General features: G+C 39.1%; 1 protein-coding gene across 1 annotated transcript in view; it reads left to right on the top strand.

Moving 5' to 3' along the window:
• The window catches only part of CHL1 (cell adhesion molecule L1 like), a 266472-nt gene extending 253854 nt beyond the window's left edge, over positions 1-12618 (top strand). The window contains exon 28 of the mRNA XM_030885602.2: positions 8818-12618. Within this exon, the coding sequence (XP_030741462.2) occupies positions 8818-9034 (217 nt within the window). The 3' untranslated portion in view covers positions 9035-12618. The remainder of the gene's footprint in view (positions 1-8817) is intronic.
• Positions 12619-12822: the final 204 nt, after the last annotated feature.

The raw sequence follows: 12822 nt of genomic DNA, 5'->3' as shown, positions 1-12822 counted from the left end.
GGTTGTGTTTTCTAAGCCAGTCTGCTAGCCTCAGTCTTTTAATGCCTGAGTTCAGTCCATTGATATTCAGAGTTGTACATTCATCTGTGGACTCTGTGATGCATTCTATTCCTTTTGTATTGCGTGATTTGCTACCTCCCTTTTACCAGTGGGTTGTGCGTGCATGTGTGTGTGTTTATTTCTTGACTTTTTTTTCCATCCTTAAGCCAATACTATATTGTGGATTGTTTTCTCTTTGTTGCCCTCTGGGTGGGGTTCTCCTATGTAGCTGTGTCTTATTTCTGTTTGGTGAGTGCTGTACTTCTACCTATATTAAGTCAACAAGTATCTTTTGTAGGGCTGCATTTCTTTCAACGTATTCTTTGAGCTTTTGTTGTCTGGGAAAACTTTGCCATCTATCTGGATAGATAATTTGGCTGGAGAGAGTATTCTTGGGTTTGTGCTATTTTCCTTCAATTTTTGGAACATATTACTCCACTCTTTCCTCTTCTTCATACTGTCCACTGATAGGTCTGAGCATATTCTTATTTGGGAATCTTTATATGTGATTACTTGTTTTTCCCTATCTGCTCTCATAAGTTTCTCCTTTTCCACAAAGTTGGATAGTTTAACTATTATGTGCCTTTGTGACTTCTTCTTGGATGTTCAGTCCAGCTGGTTTTCTTTCAGCCTCCTGAATGGTTGCCTGGTTTTGATTCATTAAGCTGGGGAAGTTTCCCTTCAAGAATTCGCTTACTGATACAAATCTTTTGTTCTTTGAGTCAGGTATATCCTTAGATATTTCAATTTGTGCTGGGCTATTGTGAAGGGAACCACCTTTTTTTATCTCCTCTATAATGGGTTGGTACTTCCAAAAAATTTTCTTGATTAGAAATTTAGAAGTCCATATTTTTTTAAACATTATACTTACGTATAGCTTCTTCTCTTTTTTTAAAGCGTCAGACTGGTGGTTAAATACATCTTTTATAAAAAAAATTATTTTATCAGGGGCTCTTACAGCTCTTACCACATTCCATACATCAATTGTATCAAGCATAGTTGTACATATGTTGCCATCATCATTTTCTAAACATTTACTTTCCATTTGAGCCCTTGGTATCAGCTCTTCTTTTTCCCTCCCTCCCCCTTCCATGCCTGGTGACCCCTTCATAAATTATAAATTATTATTATTTTTGTATCTTACACTGACTTCTGTCTCCCTTCACCCAAGGTTTCTATTGTCTGTCCCCCGGCTGTGGGGGGGTATATATGATAATTGTGATCATTTCCGCTTTCCTCCCCTCCTCCCCCAACCATCCTCCTACTCTCCTGGTATTGATACTCCCATATCTGTTCCTGTTGATTTATCTGACCTAGATTCCATGTGTTGTAAGCTCTTATCTGTATCAGGGTACATGCTTTGGTTTAACCCACAGTGAAAAGCAGGAGTGGTTTCATCATGGTTGAGGTTAGATAGCCTCAAAGAACCAGTGGAATATCATGGGTCTCATCTGTGCTATAATGTGCCCTGGTTGACTCATCCCTTCCTCATGACCCTTCTTTGAGGGACTGTCCCATTGTCTACAGATAGGTTTGGGGTCTCTGCTCCGACCACCCTCATTCTCAACAATATGCTTTTTGGTTTGTTTTGGGTCTTCTGGTGCCTATTACCTTATTCCGTAGACATCTTATGATCACACATGCTTGTGTGCTTCTTCCATATGAGCTTGCTGATTCTCTGCTAGATGGCCTCTTGTTTAACTTCAAACCTTTAAGACTCCAGACACTATATTGTCTGATAGCTGGGCACCATCAGTTTTCTTCACCACATTTGCTTATGCACCCATTTTGTCTTCAGCAGTCATGTCAGGAGGGTGAGCATCATAGCATGCCAGGTTGTTAAACAAAGTATTCTTGCCTTGGTGTAGGGCTTCAGCAGAGGGCCAAAGTCTGTCTACTTCCTCAGTGTATTGCCATATAAATGTATGGACATAGACCAATATCTTGATTTTTATGAATTAATATATTTATATATGTGCACACCTTTGTTTATACCTCCATCCATTGCTTTGCTTCCTAGATCTTTCCTCTCTTTCCTTTTACCTTCCTCCTTTACCACCAACATGCTTGCCCTGCTTCTCCTGCTTAATATTTACTCTCAGCTAGATTACTGTTACTCCAAAATCACCAGGATGTGTACATGCTCCTTGTTGTTGCTTTTAATTCCTTAGTTGTTCCCCTGTCTATGGCATTCTTTGCTCATTGATTTTTTCCCTGGGTTGGGTCCAATCCCTCATAGGGTGCCTGGATCTTGCCCTGGGAATTTATGCACTTGGTGGCTTTTCCCCTATGTCCCTTGTGCCTTTTAAATTTACCTCAGGGGACTCGTGTTGTACTTGTCCTTTTGTGCTTGACTTACTTCGCTTAGCATAAATTCCTCCAAGTCTTCCCTTGCATCAATGTGTTTCATGTGTTCATCACTACTTTTTAGGGATGCATAATATCCCATTGTCTGTATATACCAGAGTTTTTATCTATTCCTCAGTTCATAGAAATTTAAAGTTTCCTATTTCTTGTCATTGTGAACTGCACTGTGATGAATATTGGAGCACAGGTGTATAGTTGTGGACTATTACTTACTTCTTCTGGGTATATGCCCAGTAGGGGGGTGTTGCTGGGTCATATGGCAGTACAATTTTCATTTGTTTTAGGTATCACCACATCGATTCCTATAATGGCTGCAGATACTTACAAGGCCACCAGCAGTGGATGAGAATTCTTATATCACCACATACACTCCAACATTCGTTGCTACCTGTGTTTTTAATTGGGCTATCATTGAGGTTGTTAGGTGGTATCTCATAGTTATTTTAATTTGCATTTTCCTTATGGTTATGATTGGTGACATTTTCTCAGATGTTTATTGGCCATTTGCATATCCACCCTTGTGAAACGTCTGTTCAGGTTTTTTGCCCATCTCCTTAATGGACTTTTTCTTATTATTATTATTTTAGCTAGCAGAGTATTTTAGATTTTAGTAATAAGGTCTTTGTCTGCTGTGTCATTGCTAAAGGTGTTTTCCCAGTCTGTGGGCTTTCTTATTACTCTCTTGAGAAAGTCTTTCAATGTACACAGGTGTTTTATTTTCAGTATATCCCATTTTTGTTAATTTGTGCTTCCTCTGTGTTTGTGTCCTTCCCTATTTCCAACAGCCTATGTATTCCCTCTGCCAAAGTTCTTAGGTTTGTCCCAAATCCCTCACTGATGGCCCTAATTGTTTGGGGTTTTACCTCTAGGTCTGTGATCTACCTTGACTTTATTCTTGTGCATGGACCAAGGTAAGGGTCTTGCCTTATTTTTCTGCAGGTAGATATCTATTTTTTCCAGCAACACTTGTTGAAGAGGGCATCCACATCCCTTTTGATATTTCGGGGGCCGGCCCTTATCAAAGATCAGTTGTTTGTAAGCTAATGATTTCATTTCTTGGTGTTTAGCTCTTTCCCCTGATCTGAATATCTGTCATTATACCATTACCATGCTGTTTTAACAACTGTGGCTGTATAGTAGATGCCAAAGTCATGTAAAGAAAGCCCTTCAACTTTGTCCATTTTGCATAATTCTACGCTAATTCATGGCTTCTTCCATCTCCATATGAAATTGCTAATCAGTTTTTCCAAATCAGTTTTTCCAATTCTTTGAAGAAGGATGTTGGTTTATGTATTGGGATGGCATTAAACTTGTATAGTGCCTTGGGCAGGAATGACATCTTTATTATATTAAGTCGTCCAATTTACGAGCATGGTTTATCCTTCCATAAATGAAGTTCATTCTTGGTTTCTTGTAATAGTGTTCTGTAGTTCTCCTCGTACAAATCATTGGGGTTTTTTTTGGTTAGGTATATCTCTGGATATTTCACTTCGTGCTTAGCTATTGTGAAGGGTACTACCTTTTTGATCTCCTCTTCCATGGACTTCCCTGGTGTAGACAGCAGTCTGATAGACTTTTGTTAGTTGAACTAGTATCATACCAGTGTGCCATCTTCCTCTTTCATGTCCAGTATCCATCTTGTGGAGCTTTTGGTGTGTTCTATATATATAATCATAAGATCTGTGAATAATGATAGTTACACCACTTCTTCCCACAGATGCATATGTTTGATGTCTTTCCTTTGCCTTATCTTGTTAGCTAGGACTTCCAGTATGTCTGTTCCCCATTTTGAGTGGGAATTTTTTCTTCTTCTCCCCATTGACTACCATCTTGACTGTTGGTATTTCATATATAGCTGGTATTATATTGAGGAATTTTATTTTCATTCCTATTTTCTTGAGTATCTTAAAGAGGAATGGGTGCTAAATGTTGTACAATGTTTTTTCTGTGTCTATTGATGTTATTATGCGTTTTTAAAATCCTTTTTCTTATCAATGTGCTGAATAATGCAGATGGATTTTTGGATATTGAACCATCCCTGCATCCCAGGAATGAATTCTACTTGGTCATGGTGAATTATTCATTTTATAAACCTTTGTATTCTATTAGCCATTGTGTTCGTATAGGTACTTTAGAGAAACAAATCCACAGAAACTCATGTATAAGAGAGAGTTTTATATAAAGTTTCAGTGCACATCAAGAAAACACCCAAACCCAGTGCTGCCCAAGCCCACAAGTCCAACATTAACCCAATAACCCATATGTCCAACACCAATCCACAATGTCCTCCACCATCTTACAAAACAGACACAGTGATGCTGACTGCAGGAGGAAAGCTAAGTCAGTGATTGTGTAAGCATCTCAGAGCTGGCAGGGGTCTCCACCCGGGTGCTCCAACACCCAAGGCTGCATTGGGGTAGGTCCATGTGGCTTCTCCTTGGGAATATCTTGCAGGAAGTCAGCCTTGAAAGCTGAAGCAGGGAACTGCTAAGGCAACTACACCCTGGTGTGACCATCACAAAGCAGGAGACTCGAGAACTAGAAAGGAGAGGCTCACTGAGCCATTCATGCCTCTGCCCTTCAATAAGTCCGCTTGTGCTTATCGGCCAGGTTGGCACAATACCCACTAGTTTTTCAGTACAGTTATTCATCAATCAGTTGTTTGCCCTTGTTTTATTAATCCTTGTTTTGTTGATTTCCAGCCTTATGGCATAGTGGTCTGAGAAGGAAGTCTGAGTGACCTCTACATGCTTGAATTTACATAGGCTCTACATGTGTCCCCGCATGTGGGGTACAAATATGTGCTAATATGTCGAATATGTGTCATGCAGGCTTGAAAAGAATGTGATTTTTTTATGCACTTGTTTAGAGCTCTATCAGGTCTATCAGGTCAAGTCACCTAATTGTAGAGTTTAATTCTGTGGCTTCCTTATTAAGCTTCTATCCCTGTGATCTATCTCAGAGAAAGGTGTATTAAAGTCACCTACTATAATTGTTAAGCCTGTTATTTCAAATGCTTTTGATTGATGAATTTTGCTAGCCTCTCATTGGGTGCATAAATGTTTTATTATGCTCACTGGTTCTTGGTCTACAGATCCCTCGAGCATTGGTGAGTGCCCCTTCATATCTCTTGTTATGGCTTGCATGTTGAAATCAATTTTGTCAGATATTAGGATTATGACCCCTGCTTTTCTTTTTATTGAAATTTGAAAAAAAAATATTTTTTTCAGCCTTTGATTCTCAGCCTATTTCTATCTGTAAGCTTGAGATGTGTCTCTTGTCAGCAGCAGATTGACAGTTTGTGTTTTTAAGCCAGCCTGCTAGTCTCTGTGTTTTAGTAGGTGAGTTCAGTTAATTGATAATCAGAGTTATAATATCCATCAGTGGACTTTGTGATGTCATCTTGTACCTTTTGTGTTTGGGTTTTTCCTACCTCCCTTCTTATCAGTGCATGGTGTGAATATGTGATTCATTCTTGTATTCTTTTCACTATTGAACCTATGTTATTTTGGGGGTTATTTTCAATGTGTTGACCTTTGTGTAGAGTTGCTCTATGTGGTGGTCTTCTATTTGTGCTCAGTGCGTGCTGTTTTCTGACCACATTGGTCAGCAAGGGTATTCTGTAGAGCTGGGTTTCTTATAACGGATTCGCTGAGTTTTGGTTTTTTTTCCAGGAAAACTCTTACTTCGCTGCCTTATCTTGATAGAGAATTTTCTGGACAGAGGATTCTTGGGTTTGCATTGTTTCCCTTTAACTTTTGGAAGATGTTACTCTACTTTCTTCTTTTTTTCACGGTTTTGGTTGATAAGTCTGAGCACATTCTTATTTGGGTACCTTTATAGGTGACTGCCTTTTTTCCCTAGCTGCTCTCATGATTTTAACCTTTTCCTCAAAGTTGGATAATGTAACTGTTATACACCTTGGCAAATTTTTCCTTGGATTCAGTTTAGCTGATGTCCTCTCTGCTTCCTGGATGATTGCCTATTTCTCATTCATTAAGCTAGGGAAATTTTCCTCTAGGAATTCCTTGATGTTTTTGCCTTTAATTTCTTTGTTGTGTCTTGTTCTCCTAATCCAATTATTCTAATGTTGTTCCTTTTCATATCATCCAACATTGTTCTCAAGTGTTCTTCAGTTTGTTTGATTATCTTGTTTGACTGCCTTACCCATTTGTTGGAGTCTGCCTGGTTACCCCCAAGGTCACTGACATGATTCTCAGCTTCTTCTAAACTGTTGTCATAGCCTGTTAACTTGTTATTTGCTTTTGTTACTTCATCCCTTAACTCTTGTATTTACTTTTGGTGCTTGTCCCTTAGCGCTTGTATTTCCCTTTGATGTGTGCCTTTTATCTCTTCTATTATTTAATCCATTTTCTGTAACGCTTCCCTCATGTGCTGAATGTCTCAAATTAGCATTGTGAAGATTTCTCTTTTTTTGGTAGCTCAACTTCTACTTTTTCTAGCATATCGCTGGATCCAGGTCTTCCTCTGTGTTTCTCCTACTTTATTGTTGCTGTTGTTGGGGGTGGTTCCTGTCTGCGTGTCCTTTTGGATGAACTAGGTGTAATTTTCCAAGAAGTCAAAGAGCCCTGGGCTTTCCCTTATGGAGGCTGATAGGAATGCTTCTGCAGGCTACCTGAAGCCAACTGCACTGGAGACTTGGACTACTCCTTGACCTCATTAGGGTTTTACTCTCTGTAGATAGCTTGAATGCCCTACTTGGAGGGCAAATCTGGTAGGTCTCTCAGGGCCAAAAGTGGGGTGTTTGCAGGCAGCCAGTGTAGCTTCCTGTGTATGAGTTCTAGACAATGGTGGGGTAAGCCCCACTGCCATGGCCAGGGGTACTGAATGAAGATGGGTTAAGCCCCACTGCTGTGGTGTAGGTGCTGGACTGACTCAGGAAAACCTCATTGCTGTGAGTGGAGTTGCTGGGCAAATGTGAGAAGTGACCTGTTGCCACAGGAGGGGGTGTTGAGTGACTGTGGTAAAAGCCCCATTGGTACAGGGTGGGGGTGCTGAGCACCAGAACCATGGGCCACTAAGAGGCCAGCGATGCTGCACAGCATAGGCACAGATGCAGGGGTGGTTGGTGGCACTGCTATGTGTGGGCCAGGTGAGGTTGGCAGCACTGCAAAATGCAGGCTGGGAGTGGCCAGCAGAGAGATGCAGGGGCACCGCTGCCCCAGGAAGGCCAGAGCAACCAGCGGTGCTGCTCCATGCGCTATGGAGGGGCTGGCAGCAAGAGGTTGTGCTGCACTGCATAGGTAGGGAAGTGCTTGGCACTGTACCAGGCAGGCACAGGCACAGGCGTGGGGAAACACAGTTACCATAGGGGTGGGGGATTGTCATAAAATGGCTAGGAGAACCCCTGCCATCGCAGGTGACCAAACTTACTGCAGGCGGACTTCAGGGAGGTCCCTGGGGCCCTTGATGGGTGGTGGGAGGTTATCCAAGCTTGGGGGAGGGATCTGCCACCATGTGGTTTGAGGGAAGCCTTGGAAGAATGGAGCTCAATGAGGGGTGTTTTGCAGGTGGACAGCTGCCATGTGGGTGTCCAGCTGAGGATGTGGGGACTCAGCAGGCCAGCCAGCCAGTTCCTGGCACAGCCATCGGGGTGGGGGGGGGGGCGGGACTTGGTGGGTTGTGACCATGGAGGCATGTGGAAGCAGCACAGCCAGCATGGGCCAGTGTATCCCTGGGACCAGATCACAGATTCCTGGGGCTCTGGAGTGAGACCAGATGTAGGGAAGGGTCACCTCCCAGATAAGGATGCACTCTGCATTATCATAGGGGTATTTTCACTTACCAGAATCCCCAACTCATCCTCCTGGATACCAGACTCACTAAATGCCACGTTTTCCCAGTGTGGGCTGCTTACCTGGGCATCATCTTGCCAGAACTCTTGGTGATCTGCTTTTGTAAAGATTTTACCCCAGAAAATACTATGGGATTATTTTGCTGTTTCCTGGGGCCACAATGCATTGGACTTGATCATATGGCATCAGATAGCAGCATTAAGAAGGCACTTAGCAGAATCAAAGGTAGGAACAGGAGATCAAGACTTGAAAACCCGGGGCTCTGAGAGGCTAAATAAAATCAAAACAAAACAAAACACACAGTTCTCCTCTCTATATGTCAGCAGGTTGAGTTTCTCCATGCCTCCCACAAAAGGTCCCGTTAACATCACAGAAGTGTTGTGAATAATAGAAAAGACTTCCTCAATTATGCAGATCGATACATATTGGTTCTGTCTTTTAAAACACATATTTGTGGGAATGTTGTTTGGGCTTCTTTATGGCTTCAATATAGATTTGAATATCCTGAAACCTGTAAGTTCTCTTTACACTTGAGACTTGTTTTTGGAGAATAACTATTGATGAATTTTGTTAAGTTATTATTTTTGATTTCCAGTGACAGTGATGAAAAACCTCTCAAAGGAAGCCTTCGGTCCCTCAACAGGAATATCCAGGCCACAGAAAGTGCTGACAGCTTAGTGGAGTACGGAGAAGGCGATCATGGTCTGTTTAATGAAGATGGATCATTCATTGGGGCTTATGCTGGTTCTAAGGAGAAAGGGTCTGTTGAAAGCAATGGAAGTTCTACAGCAACATTTCCACTCCGGGCATAAACACTGCACATGTAGACAGAATCAATGGTTCACACCAACCTTCCATAGTTATCTGTACCAGGGAGCAATGACACTTGCATCGGAATAAAAAAATGCTGTCAGATTTCATCCAGAATTCAAGAAATTTACAATTGTATTGAGAAAAATAGCACTGCCTTGAAAGAATAAAATACCAAGTACTTCAGGCCTTTTAAAAAAATTTACAGGTGCTCAAAATGCAGAACACAAAATAAATCCTATCTTTAGATTCACCTCAATTGAATCCAAAGTACCCATTCAGTGTACTCCATATTTACCTGGTTTTATTGTTCAGTGTGTTTGCATAGATGTTGCTACCTTGTGGGATATTCTCTGTGTGCACATAAGTACTCAGTCTCTGAGAACTTTCTTGGTGACGGTACTCCACTAGAGGTTAAAAGACGGTAAGCAAACTCATTATTTAATATATGAAAAGGAATGTATTGTTAAAACAGTTCACTGAATATATACAGCCTAACTTTATTATTTAAATTTTGAGTAGAAAAGTCTTCAGTGAACAATTGACTAGTATTTATTGAACTCCTATTTGTTCAGAGATGGTCATGTTTAAACAGAAATGTAATGCTTTTCAGTTCCAATGTGGATTTTATATTTCTGTCAGTTTTGCTGTCAACAGACACCTCCCTCTCCCCCCACCCTTGGACTAAACTCAGCTGCAAAGGAAGTGGTGGTCAGAAGGTGATCTTTTAAAAACCATAGGTGTGAGGTGTCCATTATTATTCTGGCATCTAATTATCTGTTTACATGTCCATTTCTAAATTGACTGCTTTGACCTTTTCCCCTGTGTTTATATAATGGTATGCTTGCATATATTTTATGAATGCCTTGTACATATTATGTTAATATTTACATGATTTAAACTATAGATTTTTTCATTTTGAAGTGAGAGAGAGAACATTAACAGGCATGTTTGTACAGCTAGAGTAAGATATCTTTTCTCATCCAGTTATAGCTACCACAAAAACACAAGATATAAAACTGAAGACTGTATAAAGTATTTGGAATTGGTTCCTATATTGCTTTTCTCAACAGTCTCAAAATAAAACATCAGATAAATATTTAGGGAAATGCTTTCATATTTTTTAATATAAGGTTTGGTTGATGAGCATGTTTCTAACCCAACTCCAAGAAAAGAAAAAGAACATTGTTTACAGTAAAAATTCCTCAGCATGTTTGGGATGTCTTTAGAATCTGTTTGTTTGCTTGTGTGTTTTCCTTATATTGGCCTTCTGTCAAAGTCAGTGTAAATTTAGGAAACTTATTTCCTGGTATGTGGGCTACTAGTTTTTAAAAAAATTTACATGAGACTTCTTAGAAATATTATAAAATCTTATGTATATGTACAAGTAAAATGCAGCATTCAATTTATCATTTTATGGAAACATTTAAAAAAAATTATGTTTCAGTGAAATTGACACAGATTTGACTTTATTTTCTGGACTACGATAATGGGTGTGAATTGTTAAATATTTGACTTTGATTTATATCATTACTACATTTCTTGTGGACCAGGATTCGGGTGGACACAATGACCAATGGAGTAATGAAGTAGAATATGTCATTTTCTTTTATTAACTTCATGTGCTCTTCAAAATGAATAAGCAAAAAATGAATGTCTTATTTAAAACAAAACTTAATGGACTCGCTATTGGACCAAACTCATTGTTAGCAATTCAATGGGAGATGGCGTCTTCGTTTTCTGTTTGAGCTTATGGAGCCATATGTCAAGCAGTGCAACTCGAGCTTCATCCTTCTCTTTCACCTTCCTTTGTCCTGCGCTTTCACACTCCTTCGTCCACAACTTTTCCATCGGAAAACTATCATCCTGGCAGCTGCAGATTAGGCCAGGGTTGGGATTGCTATTTCTTTTAGTTTCTTTTCAACCAGAAGGTGATTTTGAAAGACTCACATGAGGTGGAAATAATTTCAAATAACCATCAGCAGTAGAATTGGTAGACATTTGATACTTTTAAAAATTAGATGTTAATTCTGAAATACTGAAATTTTTACTCTTCCTAGACCTCAGTGCTCACTTTTAGTTGAAAAACAAGGTTAAGAAACCGATTGCCTCTGCTGCTTACACTGTCTGAATGGGCAAACTTAGACCTATGAAAACTGAGATTAAACAGTGACTACCTTATGTTTTTTAAATGTTATTTTACTTCTACTGGGGATCTTCAGTACAGGAGAAATACATTCCATGACTCTCCCCGATTATGATAATCTAATTGCTTATTGATTTGTGACTTGAGTAAGCTTTAATGAAAACAGAGATTCAACCATTTAAAATGCAGTTTGTTCTTTTCCCTCAGAATCTCGGCAACAGCTCACGATGTTCAGTGGTGACTATAACTATTTGTACAGGCAATCCTTATAACTTTGTTCTTAATTGATTTTACACTAACTTTCTCTAGTCTGGTGTCAATATTATTTCATGTAATAGACTGTAGATAATCTTAAGGATGTTTTATAGGCATGAGTTCTGCAGAGTTGTCCAAGGGGTGTCCAATTTTAGATCTCTTCCTGGTTCCAGCACTGATTTTGTACATAAGTGTCAGATTAGATGCTTAACCCTTTGCTTTGAATGGTCACAATAATAAAGTGCTAATGATTCCCACAGTTACCTTATCTTTGTCACAGGGTTTTCTTTTTTACAAAGAACAAAATTGAAAATGGTAAAAGCTAAGATGCCTTTTAACTTCATAAACCTTTAATCTAATCATCCTTCTAAAATTCACCCCACCTATCAATCGGTACACTTTTCCTGTAAACACATAAATGTATTTTTATAGAAAAATTAACCTACAGGAAATAAAAGAAATCTACTGTTCAATGGGCAGTACGATTTGCACATGCCATTGAAAGTTATTAATCAGAAGAAAATGAAGCAGGGTCTTTGCTATACAAAAATGTTTTTCACTAATTTTGCATGCATATTTCTAAGACAATGAGAATTGGATGGATTTATTCTACTGGTGCAAAGGCATCTGATATTTTAGATGTGCCCATGTTTATAAAAATGTAGAGCACAATGAAGTTATGCTGGAAATCTCAAATAATATTTTTGTTCCTATTTTGTACTCACGGAAGAGATACACTGAAGAGAGAACCATGAGGAATGTTGGTGTGTTTTTCTAAGCATTTAAACATAATTGCCAATTGAAACCCTAAGTATGTTTACATGTCATTCAGTATGATTCTTGTAGCAATTTAAAGTTGACTATAAAGGGATTGGGGTTGTAATCTGTGTTAGTATATATCCTAAAATTCCTGTACTGAAATAAATAGGGTTGAGCCAAAGCTTACATTGTTTTATATGGTAAATTCTTTGATAATGTCATCAGAAGTAATGGGTAAATAGAAAAGGTTCCCCTGATAGTTTTTGCTTATTTGTTTGGATTAATATTCTGAGTAGAACCTTATTGGAAAGTGTTTGTATCGTAGGTGGTGTTTGTATTATGCTCTGGATATATATGGTTTCCAATATTTTCATTATACATGAAATTCAACTTTCCAAATAAAAGTCCAACTTCATATACTATAAATATGTCTGTTTTTTTTCCCATCTGGATGAGAAGAATGAGAATTTGTGAATCACCCTTAATTTCAGTATCCTTTGATTCTGGGTTATCTATAAATGAAGTAGAAATTAATAAAGTAAAAATGAGATTCAAAGAGTGTATTTTCTTTTTTGTTTTTATTTTATTTCGTTTGTTAAATTATTTTATTGGGGGCTCATACAACTCTTA

This window comes from Echinops telfairi, unplaced genomic scaffold, assembly GCF_000313985.2.
Source record: "Echinops telfairi isolate 266 unplaced genomic scaffold, ASM31398v2 ScPeMD7_31;HRSCAF=116, whole genome shotgun sequence".
Classification (NCBI taxonomy): domain Eukaryota; kingdom Metazoa; phylum Chordata; class Mammalia; order Afrosoricida; family Tenrecidae; genus Echinops; species Echinops telfairi.
This window is presented reverse-complemented; position numbering and strand designations above follow the sequence as displayed.